Source organism: Ambystoma mexicanum, chromosome 4q (genome assembly GCF_040938575.1).
Source record: "Ambystoma mexicanum isolate Mex_15411 chromosome 4q, UKY_AmexF1_1, whole genome shotgun sequence".
In the NCBI taxonomy this organism is placed as follows: domain Eukaryota; kingdom Metazoa; phylum Chordata; class Amphibia; order Caudata; family Ambystomatidae; genus Ambystoma; species Ambystoma mexicanum.
In genome coordinates this window covers 1,128,820,913-1,128,843,714 of record NC_090928.1, presented here as the reverse complement: position 1 = coordinate 1,128,843,714, position 22,802 = coordinate 1,128,820,913, and the positions used below count along the sequence as shown (strand labels likewise).

The window sequence follows — 22,802 nt, the reverse complement described above, 5'->3', positions numbered from 1 at the left end:
TGTTGAGTTGTTGAAATGCTTGATGTTGAGCCTTACCACCTCCCATGGTTGTGCATGTGTGTACTGCTATGTATTCTTGTATTCATGAGCATGTGAATCCATGCCAGACCCCATGCTGGAGAGGGAACAGGTTACTTACCTTTAACTGTTGTTCTCCAGCATGGGTCTGGCATGGATTCACATGCGAACCCTCCCTCCAACCCCTATGCGGCTCTTCTCTTGGTCCTACTGCCACTTTACGTGCTACCAAATCTGAAGATAGCTGTCAGAGGAGGGGCTTAGGTAGAGGGCAGTCATTGGCTGGAGGCAGTATGTCCCAGAGACCAGTGATTGGTTACTAGTAGAAAGTCAGTTCAGAAACGAAACTGAAACTGATTTTTTCTTTACCGAGGATTGCCAGCCTGACGACGGGGAATATTCATGAGCATGTGAATTCATGCCAGACCCATGCTGGAGAACAACAGTTACAGGTAAGTAACTTGTTCCTTACATCGCTTTTTCTATACAGGGCTTCATATCCTTGCTCTTCTGAACCCTGTAATAATAGCTATTACAAATACCAAATTTAATAATATCGATTTATCAATGACAGTAGGATGAAGGGATGCGTTAATCATGGCTAGATTCTAACCAACGTTTGCTGTTTGCACACGGATGTCTGGGGCAAGCACTTAACCCTCACTCTATCCTCCCGCCTTGTTGTGATTTGTATCGTTGAATGGTATTGCAAAAGAAGGATTCTAAAGACTGACCGTAGACTTTTGGCAGGAAATAATGTGTACAGATGCGTGCTACAATACCTTATTGCATTGTCCCAAGGCAGGCAATTCTCTGCTAAGTGATGTTATTGTTTTGTTATATATGTAATATTGATAATTATATGTGTTATTTATATAGCACTTTCGCCCAAAGCGCTTTATATAGAACATATTTACATGCAATATCACCCAATCGATGTTGATACTCATTTATGAACCTCTGAAGGATGAAGTGCTGATTTGTCCTTGCTGAGGTTCGAAACTACAACCTGCAGATTACACCAGATTTACAGCAGCGGGCGCTCAAAGCTTTGAGCCATTTTACGGCTAATATTAACAATAAAGTGAAAGAAAGATCGGCATGGGCTGCAGTTGACTCTCACAGCACCTCAAAATGGCCTTTACTCTTTCCTTATATGATCTGTCTTGTAAACAAATTAAACACTGCACAAAAATGATGCTTTGCAGCAGCGCTCACTAAAGGATTTTTGTAGAATATACCTGCATTTTAGCAGGCGCTACATAGAGGCGGATTCCAGAGATGTAAACTCTGCTTCATGCCCCTTCTACACCTTGTGTTCATAAAAAAAAATGGGCTGGAGTGTGAAATGGAGGCGTAAAAGCATTACGCCTGTCTTTTACACCTCCGTTTCCCATTGCGCCCATTAAAAAACCACGACGCCTTCATCACTTTCCTGCACTTGCAACCAGCTGGCTAGACTTTTACTTATTGCTTTTTTAATTGTATTCATTTTACTGTCATTCCCATATACTGCACTGCCCCCTCTCCCCCTCCCTCGCTCCCCCCCCCCCCCCGCACGTGCGCGATCTCAATGTTACCTGGCCAAGTAAGATCGGTGTCTGTCTTCCCTCCTGTGCGCCCTTCCTTGCCTCATCCCGCCTTGAAACACTTATAAATGCCATATCATATCAGCTCCACGGTCTTTGTAATTCGTGGGTGATCTCCAACTGTGGCATCAGAGACACAGTCCAATGCCATTAGTATGGACCTACTTGCAGGTATAAAAATAAAAGGGTTGTTCTCATACAAGATTGACTTCCATCTTCACTTTGTGAATTAAGTCTGAGGAAGTATCCTTGGTTATTCCAGCAACTCCACCTCCTCTCGAAAGGATTTCAGGATCCCTGTCTTTACACAAAGTATCTAACTATCTGATCCCTGAAAATGCATCTGCCATGTGATGTTGGCCACCAGCTCGTTAGGACACAAGTGAAACAGTTGGGGGAGGGGCTGGGAGCGGGTGTGAGGATCAACCTAATGGGAATGTGATTTCTTTGTGATGTGACAGAAGAGCCCAATTAGCCGTATTTGATATGTCAGTTTCACCCGAAAAGTGCTGGAGCCAAACCTGGATGTCGCAGTATGGGAGTGGATGGAAAAGGTGTCTTCATTAGTACAAGTCTTGCATTTGACCCTGTGTCAATGGAACATTATTTTCCTTAGATGTACAAAGGGGCTCAGAATGCTTGAGCATCCCTTGATAAATCTCTCATAAAAGTATAACAACCACAAGACTCATTGAACAGCTTTTACTGAAGTCAGTGGGGGCCATGAAATCACTGCCTCAATCTTGCTGGGATACATACCAACCCCATTGTTGAAAATGCAAAAACACAAAAATGTTACTTGTTCCACTCCAAACATTAACATTGCAAGCTGCAAGACAGAACATATTTGTTTAAACGTGGCAACACGTCTTGGTGTTTCCTATGTTATCCAATGGATTTAGAAAAGTCTTATATAATCTAGGTAGGCAATATATGAATCTAACATATCTGGAAATGTGGCTGGGGCATTGCATAACACACGGGGCATTACCAGATAATCAAAGTGACTATATCTAATAGTACATGCCGTTTTCCTTTCGTGCCCACTCCTGATTCGGACCAAATTATAAACCCCCTTTAAACATAATTTTGAAAAAACCTTAATTGATGATTAGTACTGCAATTAGTGCTTCATAGGTATACAGTACCTCTGTTATCGAATGTTTTTCCCTGTAGTACACACAAGGCGCAATTCTTCCCCTTGTGCTTTGTGTTCTGAAGAAGACATCTCCTGGTGACTTGGAACGTCTTACAACTCCCTTCTTTAGATTTTCCTTAATATAATTATGCAATTTAATATCGTCTTGCAAGTGCAATGCATTGATATTCCATTGAGGAATAGATGCACCCGGTTTTATAGATATGGTACATGGGAATTTCTTCTGCATCTTTTTCTGAAAACCCATTTTCAAGTTCCTAATATTGTGTGGGCAAATTCGTAGTTTCTCGGGGTTAACCAAATTATAATTGTGGAGCAAATCAAGGGTTGGGAATAAGATTTGGGAGTATTATTCCTGAAATGTGTATACCAGTTAGAACCAAAGGCTAGCTGTTGGCCACTGGATTTTGTTAACCGAACCAAGAAGTTCCTATTGTTCTGACTTGAGTGTCGTGTAGACCGATGAGACCTCCGTCCCCAAGTGACGTACAGGGGAACTAAAAGAAACCCGCTGTACGACCTTTGAGGCCACAGGTGGGAGATGACTTCCCAGATCCACGGAACCTCTGGAACACTGATGCTGCTGTCAAAAAGGAACGAGGTTAAGTACCAGGCAACCACAATACAATTCAGTGAATCAAAGGATCTAGAAGGTCTTACCTATCGGGTGTTAGGAAAACCCCGGGAATCTAGTAGAGGTTCGAGACTCAGATGATGCGGCGGCCCCTGGAACAGTAGGACCGGAAGAGAGCGTGGATGAGGGATCAGCCACCTGTAGGAGTGAAGGCGTGACTTGGATTCCCAAAAGGGAAATGGCGTAGGAGTTCAATGAAGTACCAAGGGATGATCCAAAAGCAAGTCAGGATGTAGTCCAAAGTCCGGCAACAGGTAAACAGTTCCAAGCAAAGGTACAAAGGGTAGCTGAAGGAGTCCGAGGTAGAGTTCCGTGATCAAGGTAACAATGGAGCAATAGGTAACGCCAAACAGGGTCTGAAGACAGCTGAGAAGCAATGTTCTGTCTCTCCGACCTTTATACTGTGCGTTTATGGATCATGTGCCGTCTCTGGGTCATGTGACGTCCACCAAGGTCACGTGAGGAACGCCACTCTGGATCACGTGATCGACGTGGAGACGTAACACCGCCCCTTCTGCTATACGCTCGCCAAGGCAATTGCCAATGTAGAAAGGGTTGCAATCGAGACCGTACACCATAGCTGGTACGGAGTTTCCGGTCCTTTGGGTTCACCGAATCACTCGAGCCTCGAACCGTGAGAGGAGGTGTAGGGGAAATGTGAGCAGTGTTCTGGTGTGTAGCGGACTGGTGTGCAGAGGATCGCCTAACACCTATAATGATTGCAAAATCAGGGTACCTGATAATCTCAAATGTACATACTCAGAGATGTCCATGATGTGACAACTAAAATGAATGGTTGTGTCTCGAACCTGGCATTCCCCAGTTTGGGCTTGATGTGTTATGTTACCAGGGTTTTGTATAGCACACTGACTGCATATAGACCGCTTCCTGGTTCTAACCATGAAAAACAAGCACCTATAATTAACTACACAACATAGCCCAGCGTCTTCAGGCTGCCACGAGAAAAATATGAGCCTTCGGGGCTTTCATAAAGATATAGTGACCCTGGTTATGCCTTAGTTTGAAGGGCAATTTTTTGTCCACGGGGTGGCCGCTACCATGGTTGCTAGGGTGCAGCATTGTCACTCGACGGGCAAAAGAGGTTTTAGATTTTGGGCCTTGCTTCAACATAGACCTGCAAGCTTCATCTTGCTAGAACAGTGGGCTTAAACATTATGAGGACATTTGAACAACACACAAAGACTTAAACCTTATACGTTGGTCCACTGAAAGCCAGGAGAGCGCAAAACTGGCTCAGTGTAATGCATCTTTATAGGTAGCTCAGCCACTGCATTTTAAAGTTCCCGCATATGGAAAATCAATAGATTGTGTAGGTCTAAATAAATGCTGTTAGCGTTGTCAGAAATTGATAGAACCAAGGATATTATTGCTTGAAGACAATCTAGGAAAGGCAGAAAATAGAAGTTTTCAAACAAAAAAGACCCTTTTATCGATAGCGCTGCCCCAAGTTGTCAATGATAGCTCAGTATCAATGAACATTTCCTAATTCCTAACTACAAAAGAAGATTGTAGTCAGAGAGATGCGTCATCCAAAAACCAGGCTAGTGGGGTGAGCACATCTGCACCTGCGTTCTGTAATAAGGGCAAGCTGGGGATTGGTAGCTGTTCTTGGGTGCAACTGACTTTGGGCTTAAGAGGCTGAGGCTGGATCAAGCCTTCATTGCCCTGTCCACCTTCTGGGAAAGTCACCTTCTCCTATCCCTGTTTAGTGCTGCCTGTGCAGGGCCCACATCTCCTGTTACGTCAGTGTGTGAATAGTATAATGGAACATCTCAAGGTAAGCGTTCTAAACCCTGTTAATGTGTAAATAATATTTATTTGCAGCAAATTTACTACTTTGTATCCTAAATGAGGAAATGCTCTGCAAGGAGAAAATTAATAGGTAACTTGTTATCATGCATGCTTAAAATGTCATAGTCGGAAAGCTGTGAACTTGCAACATTGCAACAAGTGTGGGCTCTCCGGGCTTGTAGAGCGTCTACCTGGGCCAGTGAAATAATGGCTCTGGTTCCAAGGATTCACGCATAGCAGTGATGGGATGAACTCTGCCAGTGTTGCATGGATGAAACTGACTATTGGAAAAGTAGTGTTTTGTTTTCCTTGCTAGATATTCATCTCGCTATACTATATAGAAACACACATCTCCCGGTAAAATAAAAGTATGTATTTCACTATGCAGTATGTAGTGTAAGGGTGCAGATGGAGGAGGCTCGCACATTGGTGACATAGTGGTCGCTATAAACTTTTAATGTGTAAAAAAATAAAGGGAAAACCTGCATTTCTAAGAAAGGTTTCCCTACCTCAACTAAAAGACCAATGGCTCAGTCCGAATGTCTGTGTAAATCAATAGTCCACCGTCCTGTGTCAAATAAAACCTACTTCTGGCCCTTATACCCAATACTAAACTAAAGATAAAGTAGTCCTTCTTGGTCCAGAATAATGACTCCCTTCTTCCGGACTGAGAGTAGAAGTTTGTTCCCAAGTATTTGCTGCTTCCTGTGGGAATGGCTGTCTTCCCCAGGTCAAGACACAAAAGTTCAAAAGAGTTCTCCTCGGCAGACACCCTGCCTATTTTCTAACAGTTCAACACAACCAGAGGGAATGACTCCATTCCACTGGCCTTGGTTACCAGGAGAATGTCCCCCTTCCCCATGCCTTTTCTCAGGATTATTTCACAGTTCACAACACCAGGGAGAATGTCTCCTTTCCCCTGGCCTTCTCTTGGGCTTATTTCACAGTTCAAAACATCAGAGGGAATGACTACCTTCCCCTGGTCCACGTCTCATGTGGCTTCAAATACACAGTTCCTAAATGTTAGAAGGGTCCCCTGACCCTGGCTTCTCTCTGTTTGGTTGGGTCCACTTGTTTATGACCCAGAGGAAGATGCCTTGTTCCTTTATGTGGGTCCCAGACTACTGTGTTTCTCACTCTCTGGTTCAGCTCACTTGGCTTACTTTCTCGCCAAGTACTGATACAAGGAAGATGCCTCGCTCCTTGATATGGGTCCCCGACCCCTGTGTCTCTCACTATCTGGTTCGGCTCTCTTGGCTTACTTTCTCTCCAAGTATGGGTATGAGGAAGATGCCTCTATCCTTGATGGGGTTCCTGACATCTGTGTGTCTCTCTCTGGTGGTCAGTGTTTTTCATTAGGCCACTGGGCAGAGGAAGTGTCCCAGAACTTCCCTGTACCTACCGTTGGGATCGGGTAGCTCTCTGGTTTTTCCTGCTATCGGGCATTCCTTCTCCCTTGGTTCGTCAGCGGCTCGGGTCGGCGGTGTGCTTCTCCCTGCCTTGCCACCTCACGGTTTTTCAGGACTGGCGGGAAGGTTGCTTCCTGCTCTGCCTGATTCTTTTCTGGACACAATTCGAAACTCCAAGGTTCGTTGCGGGCTAAAGACACCAATTTCTTCTTCAGTTTCCCTTTTGTTATGTAGCCTCCACCCTGCTGCAGCGTCCGCACCTGCAGTAGTGGCTCTCATGTCAGTCCTTATTCCTCCTGTGGGCCACCTCGTCCCAGTACTTGGGTCAGGAAAACCCTCAGGGCTCTTGATGATCTTCTCTGTCCCATTACTTTTGGTTAGGTTAACCTCACAGATGTTATAGAAGTTCCCGGGTCTATTGTCTGTATGGGAGTGTGTTGTGCAAGAGGGGTCTAGGGACTGTAGGGATGTATAGGGCATGGGTGGAGGGTGGGTATATGTTCTCCCTTGAGGGGAGGTCTCTTCCCATGAGATCCTCCCACTGAGTATCATCTCCAGGGGGACTATCGGGTAGCAGCTTCACCACCCTAGCCTCATGTGAAGTGGCTCTGCCTCAGGGAGAAGTGATGACATCTTGGGGTTCATCACAATAGATTCATGAATCTTGAATTCTTTCCCAAACGCCCCCCACCATATAGAACCGCCAGCAAGACCTTCAAATAGAGCTGTGTAATTGCCATCTTTTGTGCCGATGAACATATGTGGTTGGGAATCGGCCAAAATAAAGTCTGAATGCGTGATTTGGCAGAATTTCAGGCGTTCAAAAATTCCGAACGGCCTAAACGTTTGACCACAACACACATTCGTTACTGGGGCTGCGGGTGGGTCCCCTGCACCCTTGCTCACTATATTGTGAGCAGGGGTTGCGGGGATCCCCCCCGCAGCTGTCATGATGAAAAATAAAAAGCAAAGGACCGAAAGGGAACAGGCGTTGGAGGGACACGGCGAGTCAGCAGCAAGGTAAGTAGGGGGTTAGGGGTGGGGCAGGCATTGTGGGTAGGGGTGTGGGCCAAGTCGGAAATGTTCAGGGGAGAAAAGAACATTTCTCCCTCGTTCTTTCAACCCGAACCATGTGGTTGTAGGTGGAGGAGTGCAATGGCTGATTGAGGCACTCAGGTTTACCTCTGCTGTTTACAGATGAGCATGTGAGGTCAGCAATACCCGAGGGATAGATCTGCTGCCTAACGCCTGAGCATGTAACATCAGCATTACCTGAGAAATAGATTTGCTCTGTGAGTATGTAAGATCAGTTTGACCTGGACGACAGATGGCAATACTTTTAAACAATTAAAATATTTGACCCCAAATAGTGAATTGCCATCATATTACGAATACTGTACTAACTTCATTTTTGCACTAGAGGTCGAAAGGACATAGATTCTCAGAGGTATACTGTAAAATGTGTATGGGGACTCATCACTGCATTGTAAAGTATTACTGCCAATTTTGTAAACTAGTAATACATATTCATGATCATTGTGGCACTTGACAATGTATACCAATTGTGGTAAATTGAACAACAAGAATAATATGTATTCAACAAAACATTTGATACCTTAAAATGGTATTATTGCAGTATCCATATTTGTAGATTTTCCAGTCATCACAAGTAGTCTGTGGGTGTAAAGTAAAGTTGAAATCTCTGTCATGATAACTGAATCGAACTGAATAAAATATAAATAGAAATGTGCATTGCAAATTATGCATTAGTAGAAGGACTTGTCAGTCATAATACTGTGTATAGTGCCAGGATGCAGGGCATACGTCAGATGGGGTCCACCAGGGGGACACTTTGATCAAACATGTCCATGTCCCCATCAGCTGCGGGATGTTGCCCTGGCATTCGAATGAAAGATGCCTACATGTACAAAGACCGTTTGCTGAACCTCATGTATCTGTGCGTGATTCTTTTGCTTCTGTAGCAGACCCAGAAGATGATGACGTGATAACACACATATTGAGGTTAAGAAGTAAACTGGGTTGGCCGACAGTATTGCCGCAGCCTGCGTATGCTAAGTGTACCACGAGGACTACTACCTTCAAGAACCCACTCAAGGTAATTGGCATTTCTTGATCAAGTCTCATCTCTCTCCAAAAGTGCTAGTCCATCTTCACTGCTTTTTGCAACAGTTTTATGACCCCTAATTTAAACTCGTACAATTCAACTTTGCTGTGTTCCCTTTGATGTTTATAATATGTGGAAAATAGCTAATTCTATGTTCTTCATATAAAAGTTATGCATTTCAAACTGATTGAGAGTTGTTCAGTCATGGTTCATTCACATGTTTTTGAAAAGCGGCAGTTTGTTTTCTTGCAGGCCTCGTCGTCCAATGGTAGTAGTTTCTTTGCTATACATAGATGCCAGACTAGGCTGTGCAGGAGAAATTTGCAGTAATCCTGCTTGATTATGTATGTATGTGGGTGATTTATATAGGACAACTCAAGATAGAAAGCCACAAAACATTGTCCTATCAAGATGAGTAGATCATAGTTGTGGGGGCGGAGGGGGTCTTGTCAGTCTGTGGTCCCCCATTTTCCCCCTTTGTCAGTCACATGTTCCTTGAAGAACAGGGTCTTTACATCTTTCCTAACTTACAGGAGGGAGGGAGCCAGCCTGTTCGTAGGAAGGTTGTTCTGTTAGATTTCAATTTAGTTATTCTTGACACCTGGTGTTGCGTTGTCCTCCTGAGATAGTGATCCTTTCAGCTAGGTTTGATGGTGTCTTGGGCATTAGAACTTTTTAGGTGATGCAGGCTGACTAGAAATGGTTGTGAGCTTGGAGGGGTAAGCAATGTAGTTCTTTGAGAGTGGGGGAAATATGTTTGAATTTCTTCAGTCCTGCAATGAAGCATGCTGCGGCATGCTGGACAGTTTCCAGAAGGGCCAGAGTAGAGGTTGGGACACCTGCCAGTAGGGTGCTGCCACCATCCAGGTGGGAGAGCACCAGAGCCTTGATGACTGATTTGAAGTCTGAGGTGGGAATAAAAGGTGTGATTCAGTAAAGGAGAGAGAGCCGATACCATAGAGTTTTTTTTTTTTGGTGATGTGTTCTTTGACGAAGAGGTTTCAATTGATGGTAAAGCTGAGGGACTTTGCACTAGGGGCGATTTCAGGGGAGAAACCTTTGGGATCCTTCTGAGTCTGCTAGTTTTGAATTTGGTGGCTCCCAGGATGAGGATGGTGAGGGTGAGGTTCGGTTTCAAGTACGCACTTGACATCCATGCTTGAATGATGCAATGTTTCAATTGGTGAATGCTGTCAATGGATTTGACCTTCAGGTATAGATTTTCATGTGGAACTTGGGCAAGGGGGTCCCCTGTGTGTCCATGTAGAGGTTGAAGGTCAATGGGGAGAGGATGTAACCTTGTGGGACTCCAAATGTCAATGAGCATTGTTGTGACCTGCAGGTGCCCATCTGGCAAGCTGGTGTCTGTTGGTGAGGTAGGAGCCAAACCATGGAACTGTGGTATTGAATCCCAATTTGGAGGACATTTTGTTGGTGATGGGGCAGTAGTTTGCTAGGTCATCCAGTTGAGTTTGCCGTTTTTTAGTAGGGCTAGGGTCTGGGCAATTTTCAATGCACTGGGAAAGATGCCTTGCATGAGGCAGGCATTGATAGTCTGGAGGAGAGGAGTGAGAACCTTGAATGATAAGAGAATGTTTGTGAGTTTTGTCAGTTTTAGTGGGGTCTTGAAATCTGACCATCTTGGGACATGGCTTGGTGGAATGGCAGAGATGTCTATGGTGAGGAGGGTGTCGTTAACATGGCAATAGACCATTTCAAATGTGTTTGTGATGAATGTGTGGATTGCACAGCATCTCTCTGTATTTGGGTGCTCGGGGCTGGTTGAGGGTTGATGCAGTGTTTCACAACCTTGAGGAGGGTGATGTTTGTATTGGAGGTTTCTGCTATGGATGCTGTCTAGTAATGTGCTTTGGTTGAGGAGATGATGGTCCTGTGGGCTGAGTGAAGACTTTTCAAGGTGGTGAAATATTCTTAGTTGTGTTTTTCTCCCGATCTTTTCTTGTTTGTGGATGGCATATTTACTGTCTGAGTTTTTGTGTTTCCCAGGGTGTGGAGGGCTTGGTTATGTTGGTTCATAGTTTCAATGGTGCATGGATATTGGTGAAGTCCGGGTGCAGTTGAGCTAGTTGAGAAGGATGTGTGATGTATCCAAGGGAAAGCTTTTCAATAGATGTCAAGGCTTCTTTGGTTGTTTCAGTTGCTCTCGATGGAAGGACTTTGAGTGCTCAAGGGCTGCATAGTCATTTCAGTCAAGTTGTATAGGTTTTTATTTCTAGCACAGACTCATGCTGATGTAATCAACAAAGATACAGAAGGCCCATCTTAATCTTTCAACTTTAACCAATTGAGGTTTAATTTAGAAAATTAACCATTGAGGTACTATAGGAGTTCTGATCACCGCCCTCCCCCCCTTATAAAACAGGTTGTGCATCTCCTTTACTGAGCTTGGCACAGGATTAATGGCTGACAGTCCTTGTATTGTACAACTAGCCCGCCCTTTCAGGAAGTTCGCAGACCGCCCTTATGGAACGAACATGTTGGCGTCTGAATTACTACAGATGTTTAGCGTTGCAGCATGAGAGCAACTTCAGGTGTGAACTATTCTCCAACCCTGTGAGATACCAGTATCTGGCTCTAGATCGCTACACCAAGATGGAGGTTTCAGACTGACAACATGGTCTATAGTCATGTCAAAATATATTGGGCGTCCTAAGACATTTTTATACAATCGGGGTTGTTTCTTTAAATGCTCTCTGATAAGTGGTCTCTCTATGGATGTATGTTGTATCACATTACTTTTTTTACTGCACAGTTGCTTTCTTTAATTGTATCTCAAGTTCTTGAAATCATTTAGTTATATTGAATGTTTTGGTATGAATATGAAGTATATTCATCTGCCACACAATTATCGCTATATACATTTTTTGTGACAATTGTAAGCAGCAATTTATATTGTATTACTAAGTAGAGAGTATATTACACCTGAAGAAGATGACATTGTGTAGAATATTGATATAGGTCCTGTGTTGCCATCTTCTTCTATACTCTATAGTATAATTGGAGTATTTGGACCATTTAATTATATCCCTGTTGTGGTAGAGTTGTAGGTGCATCCCTCAGTATGCCATATGTCAAGCAAATAAAATGCTCTAGCAAATTTATCTTTAGATCATATATCAGAGGAAGATGGATCGATATCCGTTGTTGGTAGTATTGTCCAAGTTTTAAGACGTATCACCCGGTCCTCATTTTAAGAGCTAGAGTTATCTCCCCAAATGTAGGCAAACTGACTGTCCCTGAGCTTCCTCAACTTGCCTAGGATAGGAGTGGTCGAGCAATCAAGGCTTGCTAGTGGGTGGTGTGTCAGGGCAGCACAGTAAGGAACGGCCAGATATAGGTATATGCTAAATATAGATCATATCACATAGCAGACTCTTAGAGGAGTGTTTGTACTGGAACAAGATAGTAACAAAAATATTAAGTCTCCAATCATAGAGGAAATCATTCATTAGTGTGTGACCTTGTCAAGTGGAGTCAGGTGTTGGACTTGATGTTATGTGGTGTCCTGACGGAGGGTAGGGCCTCTTTTTGCTTAATCGCACCATAGTTTCTCAAAGGAAATAATCGAGAGACAGATGAGCTTCAGATTGATTGATCAGGTTACTCACCCAAAACTGTGTAATCCCCAATGTGAAATATAAGCCAAATGTTAGAGATAGGACTTTAGGTAATAGGTGGTAATGCTTAGCCACCAGATATGACCGCATATCTAAAAGTGTCATTGGAGATTTCTAGTATGGTTTCATTTAGAAAATAAACCCCATTCTGTCTACGCACAATTTTGGGCATAGAAGTCATCAATATTATACTTTCAGACAAATGGGTTTTGTGCTGATAAAATATGGGGTAACAATTGGGAACTGTATAATATTAACTCACTTTTCTAATGCCAGTGTCAATTTAAAGGAAAATACATGTCAGCTGATATCCAGAGTTTCATGCAGGCATGTCTCCTGCTGCAGTAAACTTTATTTCTGAAAGGTGGCCCTCCTGCCTACCAGCTGCTCATTTGTCATTAGACTGCATCCACTGACTGGCCTATAGGACAATAGGGAAATGCCTGAATCAAAAAGGGAAACTGCTAGTGTGGGCCTATTCTTTTGGTCAAAGCGGGACACATTTCTGGCCACTGGGGGATAGTTTGAGTTACTTCACTATGCGGCTAGTAGTTTTGACCATTCCAGCTGAATAAATATTCTTTAGATTGCACAATTTGCATCACATTTTATCAAAAAACTCCCCGCCGGCACTATTTAAACAGTCTGTCACAAAAGACTGAATTGCCATTTGCAACTGTGGGCTCCTTTTTCATCTGTACCCGAGACAATCTTATGCCCCAGTCCGACCCTGTCCACGGACTAGTTTCCCTAGTGTTCCAGTTACAGACCCCATGCTCCAGAAGGCTTGCTGAGTATAAATAACAGACACCAATTTTAAGACGCATTGCGTGTCATAAAATTGAGACTGTTTCACAAATCTAACTTTCATGCAGGTTCCATTGAGCTACTGCTCTTAAATTTGAAATAATTCTGATGGTTTCACCTACCTGAACTGTTACAGTGGGCCTCATTACGAGTTCGGCGGTCACCCACCAGTGCAACCGTCTGGTTGCTGCCCAACTCGTAACACTATTCCACCGCCTGATATCCCAGTGCCACGACAACATTACGAGTCCCGGCGGCCCGGGATATCATGCAGCAGAAAGTTTAAGTCCCCATTCACATGGAGTCCCATAGTACTCCACGGAAATCCGGACACAGAAGCACCTTTGCTAACAGTGCCGGTGATTCTGTGTAAACCATGCCCTCAAGGGCCGGTGCCCCTGGAAAGTCAGACCTGCTGGGAGCAATTATTTGCTGCTACCGGCACCCTTATTTCCGGACCTCCAGGCTTGTAATGAGGCCCAATGTCGAACTTGAAAAACCACATTTTTTGTAGTTTTCCCTTCTACTGCAAGTGTTAGAAAATTACGGGCCTTTCTACTGGCATGGTTTCCATAGGGATAAGGTTGCGAGTAACCTTATTAGTTTTGACCTATTCTTAATTAAAATGATGGAAGAGTTGCAAAACCTTGAATTTTTTAAACCCATCTATTACATCTATCACTATAACTTTGCAATGATAGTGCACAATTGTTCTTGGAATCAATTTTGGAGATGCATGCAGATATCAATAATTAACTACTAAATATTCTGTTATACTAAAGCAGATCAATATACAAATTACTTAATTTTGAATAATCAGTTCAAAGGAACAGCCACATTTCTTCTACTAGATAATGACCAGTTCAAAACGCTGGAACCTTCGAAGAAGTGTGTCGTATGTGATATCTGGCATTTCTGAAAATCTAAACAACTAGCCCTCAAGCCTTTGGTGGCAAGGGGTTTGTGAGAAATAATGAACAATTTCCTAGATAAATGGATGACCTTTTTTAGCTTAAAAAAATCACTGCACTGTTGAAGAAACCACAAGCCAACCCACCCTACTTTCTTGCCCGATTTCCGACCCTCTTGAATCTACAATACCTAGCATAGGTTTTGCTGTTCTAGGTGCTTTGCAGGGAGGGCTAAGTAGATAACCTTGCCACCTGCAGTCTCAGCCCACTCTGCTGAGGCTTTAAATGCCTGGTGCGCTACTCCTGTTCCAGGCCTGCATGGCTTTGCAACCCTGGTAGCTCTGGGGGTTCTAATTCTTCTAGCACAATTTATCGCTGCACCTTTTCAGATCAGAATGGTGTTCAGGCTTCAGTGGTGAGAGTTGGGTTCGGGTCTGGGTTTTTGTACTGTGTCTGGGCTCAGCAATGGTAAGAACTGGCAACCAATGATTACCTCATGGGCGTCATAATTTCGGTTCTTGTTCCAAAATTTCGGTTCTTGTTCTCCCCATAATGGTGGAGGTGTGCTGTCACTGTCCAAACAACAAGGGGCGAGTGCAGAGAGAATCCTTACTTTGGCCATGAGATGGAGTGTCTTTAATCATTTGATCAGAGAGGGTGGTAATAAGCAGGATGGAGGACTATGCAAATGATGTTCAATGCTGATTCGCAGCACTGATGCAAGAGCCCTGATTGGCCAGCTTTCGTGATTCCCAGAGTTGCCTACATTCTTGGGTTTGGCTCAGGACACTGACTTTGCCACAATAAATAAGCCTTATTCAACCACAACCAGCCTTAGGGCCTTAATTTTTGGTGGCAAACATACAGTCGTTTTCGAGGAACATATCAACCACCTGCTAGACAGCAACATCAAATCCACCACCAGAGCCATAATCCTGGGTGACTTCAACCTGAGCCTACATGACCCCTCTGATGCAGCAGCCATCACTGCAGCAAATGCACTTTCAGAACTTGGCTTCACACATTGCATATCCTCTCCCACCCACGACAAAGGCAGAACCACCGACTGGAGCCGACCTTAACAGCCTGGGCACCATTACCTCCAACACCCCATGTCCATGCTCGGACCACCACATCATCAGCTTCTCCTTCCCATCCCTTAAACAACCCATCAGCCCGCCACCTACACTCCCACCTACTGGCCCGCCACCTACACTCCCACCTACTCTGTCCCGTAGCTCGAGACTAATCACCAAATACTCATCTCCCCCCTCACTCAAGCCCCTTACCTCAGTACCTCCGGAGATATCCGACCCCCAAACCCTAGCTGACCAATATGCCATCACCCTCACTAATGCCATCAACCTGGTTGCCCCTCTCATCCCCAGAAAGTCTTACCCCACTTGCCACCTCAACCCCTCATTCACTGCTGACCTTCTAACCTTGCGCAGTAAGAAAACACAAGCGAGTGCCGCTTTTATGCCTGATTTAGACAGTTTGCTGGAAGTTCCAGTCATGACATTTACCTTTGAATTCTGATTCTTGACTCTTTGTATCTGTACTCATGCCTTTCTGCACGGTTGCCGCGTATATGCCTGTTTCGGATTGATTTGTCATTATTGCAATTCCACCCCTATTGTGACCTACCCTAGCACAATCGTAAATCCTCTCAGCCTGCTGTCTACTACACCAACTAATTCCAACGTTCTCGCCACCAACTCAACGACTGCACTGTGCCTGTGTATGTAATTTCAAAATGCCCTCGAACTCTGGTTTGCCAGCGAAGTAGCTACTTCCGGCCACATCTGTCGATCGCTGCTAGTCGACCTCTCACCTCGCCTTCTGCACACATCATGTCTGGTGCTTCTACCTAAGCACACTGTGTCTATACACGTTTTTTTAAAAATTGTACTACAACATGCAATGCCAAATTGTTTAAATCGTTTACTGTACTTGTTATGCCTACTATGCTTAAGTGATTTATTCATTCATGGTTCATTGACCCTGGCCCATTCCTTATTTAACTCCATCATTGGGGCTGCCCTGCTACCCTTACACTTGCTGCCCATCAGTACAATCTATTGGCCTACTTTTGCTGCTTCTGATCGCTGCCACCCATAATAGAATACTATATAACACACTAGACCAACCTATCAACAATATCTACTCCGTGCCCTACTCATGAAGACACCAAACCTCGCCACTTACCCTATGTCCATTACACCATGAGACTGAAAGTCTTCTGCTCACAGCATATTGCTCAACTTACCATCCTCTCCCTACTCTCCCTACTCTCCGCCTTCCACTCAACCAGTAACACTATCCACCAACCCAACATTCTTACTAACTCTACTCCCATCTGGACTCCTCCTTCATACACCATTTCAGAGCACTCTGCTGCCTTTACTACCAAGAGATCTGGATCCCCCCATACTACAAGAGATCCTAAGCCCACTCTGCTGCACCCTTTCAACCAAGTCACGCGATTTGCTAGACTTGGATCACGCACTCTTTCGATGCACACAATTGGTTGCCCCATGCATACCACGCTTAGAAATCTCAGACTAGGAACCCGCACCTCTACGAGACACACCACTCACAATATCTGCCTCCATACTCCTAAAGTAAGGCCGGCACAACCACACATCACCAGGCCTGCGTTCTATCTCACCAAGCCATCCATTTCTCCACCCAAAGCATGCCCATCTAAACCACGCATAGACAAAAACTCAAATCCACCACACCTCAAATGCGCTCTGCTCAACGTGTGCTCTCTCCCGCTCACGCCCTTGAAATAAACGATCTCCTTAGACTTAGACATATTAAGCATCACTGAAACATGGTTACATGAGGCATCTGGCTCAGCCATCACTCTAGCCCTGCCTCCAGGCTACACCATCCTCAGACAGGACAGGCCATCCAAAATAGGAGGGGGGGGGATACATGATCCATCAGGCCCATTCCTCACCTCTGGGAGGGCAAAGCAGACATCTTAACTATCAAACTATCGTTGTCGGCCAACACCACCATCAATATCCACGTCCTATACCGGCCCCCAGGACTCCCTGCAGACTTCCAGGGACACCTTATCGACCTACTCAGCGAAAACATCAAATAATCTACCAAAACTATACTCCTAGGTGACCTGAACCTAGGCTACAATGTTACTAATGATAAATTTGCCACCACACTTGCCAAAGATCTCTCAGACTTAGGATTCACCCAAAAAATCCTTACACCTACAAACGCTAAAGACCGTACCCTTGACTGGGTAGTTGATCACAACTGTGCCTCCTCCATCACATCTAATCTTGCCTATTCGTGGACAGACCACAATTGAATTCAATTTACTATCCCTACTGTCTCCTCTACCAAAACATCCATACACGCTCTGCCTCGCAAGTAGGAAGTTTGAAAAAGCTCACCGCGGACAACCTCCGTCCCTATCTTGACACCCTGTGCATTTTACCACCCTTCTCACACGACCCCAGCATTCTAGAAGACATTTTCAAGGACAACCTAACCAATGCAGTCAACTCTATAGCTCCACTCGAACACAAGAAGGAGAAAGTTGTTTCACAGAAACTCTTGGTTCACCGAAGAGCTCCAAACTCAAACAAACAAACGTCTTGCTCTCAAAAACTGGCAGACTAACCCCAGTGACACATCCAAAGAAATCTTCAAATCATATTCATTGAAGTATAAAGAGGCCATCATCACTGCCAAATCTAATTCATTCAATCTCTGAATATCTTATGCCAACTTCCAAACCAAAGAAATATTCAATATCTTCAATGATCTCACTGCACCTCCCACCAGCACTGACTAAATCATCAACGATGAAGCTTGGGGCGCAAGCATGCAAGCCGCAATGCTGAACAAAATAGACCTCCTCCAAAAGAAAATTCAGGATCACTATAAAACTCTGCTGAGTCAGGAACGGCCCTCTTAAACACCCCATGAACACAAAGTATCCCATCTCCCTAAATTCTCATTTAAGGACTACTCTGAATCTGAAGTTCTAGACCTCCTCAAACACCTTAAACCATCGCTATGCAAAGGCGGTATTTGACCGCCTAAGATTATCAAGGATTGTGCTGAGGCCTTGGCCCCTCTCTTGACAGCCTTCATCAACGCCTCTTTTAAATCGGGCATCGTTCCCGACAGCCTCCAAGAGGCTAGGGTGCGCCCCCTCTTGAAAAAGCTGACGCTATATCTTGCCCAGCCTAACAACTACCGGCCGATAACCACCGTCCCCTTTCTTCTCAAAATTTTGGACAATGCGGCTCACAGCCAGATCCAACTATACCTGGAAACAAATTCCATCTTAGGAAAAAGACAGTCCAGGTTGCGTAAAGGGCACAGCACTGAAACAGCATTATTAGACTTAAAAAACAAAATCACTCATATCCTGAACAAAGGCAAACCTGCCCTACTCTTCCTCCTGGACCTCTCGGCGGCCTTTGATCTTGTAGATCACATGACCCTTACTGCCCATCTCACGCAAGCAGCACAATTTTCCAAACAAGCTGCCTCCTGGATCACCTCCTTCTTAGACGGTAGAGCAAATGCAGCCCCTACTAACATTCATTGTGGAGTCCCACAGTGCTCATGTACAGCCCCAACTCTAGACAATCTCTTTACGAAGCCCCTCTTCGACATGCTTGATGCACTTGGGATTGGATAAACAAACTATGCTGACGATACCCAAGTTCTCCTACCACTGACAGGCTCATACGACCAAGATGCTAAGGCTCTACACCAAATCTATGCCACGATCCAAGCCTGGATGGCAACAAACGGCCTATGTCTCAATGGAGATAAGACAGAGATCCTTATTCTTGGCCAAAAGGCTACACTAGCTATGCCAGACTGCCTTTACACTAATTTCAACATAGGCAACTCCATCATTCCCGTCTCATCGTCTGTAAAAACCTTAGGTGTTCACATTGATGCCACCCTATCTATGAATAAGCAGGTAAGTGCCACTGTCTCTGCATCCGCTCTAAGTACCAAACTCATCAATGCCATAAAACCCTTCCTAACCAAGGCAAATTGCCTCTTAATAGACAGAGCAACTATAGGTGCTAAACTAGATTACTGCAATGCGCCCCTAGCAGGCACTTCCACAAAAAACTTAAACAGACTTCAAATCACCCAAAATAACTCGCTAATAGCAGCATTAAGCATTCCGAGAAGAGATCACATCTCTGAAGCCAGACAGGCAGCTCATTGGCACCCGGCCAAAGACCGCATTACCTTTAAAATCCTCACAACCACTCACAAATGCCTCAACTTCACGGCACCCTCATACCTATCAAACTGTATCCAGACCCACCTCCTCCCAGCCCACCAGCGCAGGCTACACGAACCTACTCAACATTCCACACATCAACAGGGCAAAAGCAGGCGGGATAGGCTTCCAGTACATAGCCCCCAAGCTCTGGAACGCACTCCCTGCTGCCTTCAGAGCTGAGACCTCTCTAACTGCCTTCCGGAGAAACCTGAAAACCTCCCTTTTCTACTAACTCTCACCCCATGCATACTTCCACACCAACTTCACTCCTCCCGTCCCCTCTGCATCTGTCTTTCAATGTAGAATGTAAAATATGTCTTCTGAATGTATAAATGTAAAATATGTAAACTCAATTGTAAATATGCTCCGCATCCTGTAACTAAGCCAGCTTCACTCTCTGTGACAAGCGCCACGATGCCCTCGGGCTGTTGCGCGCTGTACAAATATGAATACATAAATAAATAAATAAATAAATAAGCAGAAACGCTTTGGGAAAAAATAGCTCACAAAGCCGCTAAAAACACTCTTTAACAAATTCGCCAAACAATACAAGCAAGCTATCACAGCTGCAAAAGCCCAATTATACAACACTAGAATTGAGAATGCCAACTCAAACTCTAAGGAATTGTTAAAAATCCTCAAGAACTTGAGACACCAACCACAGCCCCTTATACCATTGACAAAGACGAAACGTGGTGCGCAAACATTCAGAATGCTATGTGTGAGTAAATCTCACTAGTACAGAAAATAATTGAACAGAAACAGAAAAACACACCCCCAAACACCTCACACCCCTCCAAAGTACACCCGGCACCTGCCTTCAAATTTAGGCAATTATCTGAGGCCGAAACAGCCAACATCCTTACATCCTAAATAACCTTAAACCCTCCAACTGTACGAGTGACATCTGCTCAGCAGCTACTATCAAAGACTGCCCAGAGCACCTAGTGCCATTCATCACCAAATGATTTGATGCTTTCTTCGCCAACAACACGGTTCCAGTGAGCCTCAAGGAATCCTGGGTCCGCCCACTACTTAAGAAACCGTCACTGGACCATGGAGTGGCAAATAACTACCACCCCATAATGACAGTACCTTTCCTTCTGAAGATCTTAGACAGAGCAGCATACAACCAGATCCAAGCCCATCTCGAATCTAACTACATCCTAGGTATGCAGCAATCAGGCTTCTGTCCCAGCCATGGTACAGAAACAGCACTATTAGAGTGGGACAATCCAACTAGATTCCTTCAGAGACAATGGCAAACCAGCCGTCCTTCTCCTGCTAGACCTATAAGCTGTGTTCGACCTTGTAGACCACCCTACTCTGTCACCACCTCATCCAATTTCTCCCCCGATACCATATCTTGGATAGCCTCCTTCTTGGAAGACAGAACCATGAGATTCTTCTCAGACACTGCCAGTGCCCCCCCCCATCCCTATAGCCTGTGGTGTCCCCCAAGGTTCCTGTCTCCCTTCCCTCTACAACATAATCACAAAATCTCTTTTTGACATCCTGGATGAAATCGGCATATCCTACACCAACTATGTCAATGACACCCAAATCCTCCTCCCCTTGTCAGGCTGCTATGAAGAAGACGCACGCTTGCTTAACAAAATCTATTCCACGATACAATCATGGATGGCAGCTAACTACCTATGTCTAAACGATGACTGAAATCCTACTGACAGGCCCACCTGCAATGCTGCGGAAACTCGGTCCCCAATACACTGCCTTCACCATAGATGGACACCAGATCCAAGTATCAGTCACAGTAAAAACACTGGGGGTCAACGTAGACTCTGCGCTCACCCTCACCAAACAAGTTAATGCGATCGCCTCCTCAGCAGCTTACACAGCCAAACGTATCAATGCCGCAAGACAATTCTTAACCCCACACAGCTGCTTAACCATTGCCAGAGCAACAACCGGTGCAAAACTGGACTATTGTAATGCTCTCCTTGCAGGAACTTCAAAAAAACATGAATAAACTCCAAATAATCCAAAACAATGCCCTTCGAGCAGCCCTAAAAATCCCATGGAAAGACCACATATCAGTCGCCAGAAGAAAAGTGCATTGGCTCCCCATTAAAGAAAGGATCATTTTCAAAACGCCATTGATGGCTCACAAATGTTTGAGCAACTCAGCAGTGCAATACCCAGCCCAGAAAATTGAGAGATCCAAATCCAATGAACCAGTAAGGTCCACCTATGCCCACTGCCTCACCCTACCTAAAACCAAAAGAGCGAACAGAGGCGGGGCGAGCTTCCCAAATATAGCAGTCAACCACTGGAGCATTCTCCCCACTGAACTAAGAGCACAGAGCTCCTACTGGACATTCCGCAAAGCTCTAAAAACATAGCTTTTCAACTAATTGATAATCACCCACTCTTGTCTCCTGGCCTGGCCTCTGAAAACTGTTTGCTGTCCTTAATCTTCGATTCATGTTGTTGGATCCTTTAATGTGAAATGTACTATTTAGTTTTCGAAGATTGTATCATGAAACTGTTCTCGCAACAGCGCCCTGATGCCTCAGGGTTTGGGCGCTTAGCAAATGTAAAAATATATAAATAAAATAAATAATGGTGGAGCGCATTAAACTCATCATAGTTTGGTGCGCTGCGCCACTATGGTGTGCTAGCATGTGGGTTTTCAAATTAGTGCCTGGATTTTTTTCTGCAAGGTGTGAACTTGGTGTATGTTTTATCCTTAAGTGTGGGTATGAACTTTACTTCCATTCATACATGCTTAGTCGACTGTTTGGAATGGCATGCTGGTCTTATGGTTTTCTAATTAGTGCCTTCCAGTTTCTGTTAAGTCATGCTTTGGTGTATATTGTTTTCTTTGGTGTGCATGAGGATATTTTAAGTGGGTGCCTGCTGGTCGCAGGCTAATGTTTCTATGGGTCCCGGTTCCTTTAACACGTTTCCTGGTTCGTGGAGAGTTGCCTGCTAGCTGAGTGTGCTAAAAAGCCATGACTCTAACATTTTCCGGAAGGTTAGGTGGTCTTCTGTCATGCAATTTGGAGGGAATTCCACAATTTTGCCAGGAAGATGGAGAAGGCTCTGCCTCCTCGTTTGTTCTTCTAGTAGTGGTCAGTTTCGATTAGTGCGTCATTGCTTTATCTGAGAATCCTGCTTCGTTTTTAAGCAATTATTTCCTATTGGGAAAATGCCACTCTTTAGCTGTGCAAAGTGCTTTGAAATGAATCCTTTTCTTCACCGGTAGCCAGTGGAGGCTTCCTAGATTTGGTGTGATGTACTTTCCAATCTTAGTAGAAGTCTTGCCGCTGTGTTCTGGATGCGATGCAGTTTTTAAGTGAGGTGGCCTGGCATTCCAAGATATAAGCTGTTGGCATAGTCGATTCTTGAGCGGACCAGAGCGATGATTGCTAGTGTTGTGT

The 22,802-nt window shown here is 44.6% G+C and overlaps 1 protein-coding gene across 1 annotated transcript in view; it reads left to right on the top strand.

Annotated features, from left to right (window-relative positions):
* Positions 1 to 22,802, top strand: part of DNAH14 (dynein axonemal heavy chain 14) — a 2,000,441-nt gene that overhangs the window by 142,777 nt on the left and 1,834,862 nt on the right. The window contains exon 5 of the mRNA XM_069608705.1: positions 8,604 to 8,737. Within this exon, the coding sequence (XP_069464806.1) occupies positions 8,604 to 8,737 (134 nt within the window). The remainder of the gene's footprint in view (positions 1 to 8,603; positions 8,738 to 22,802) is intronic.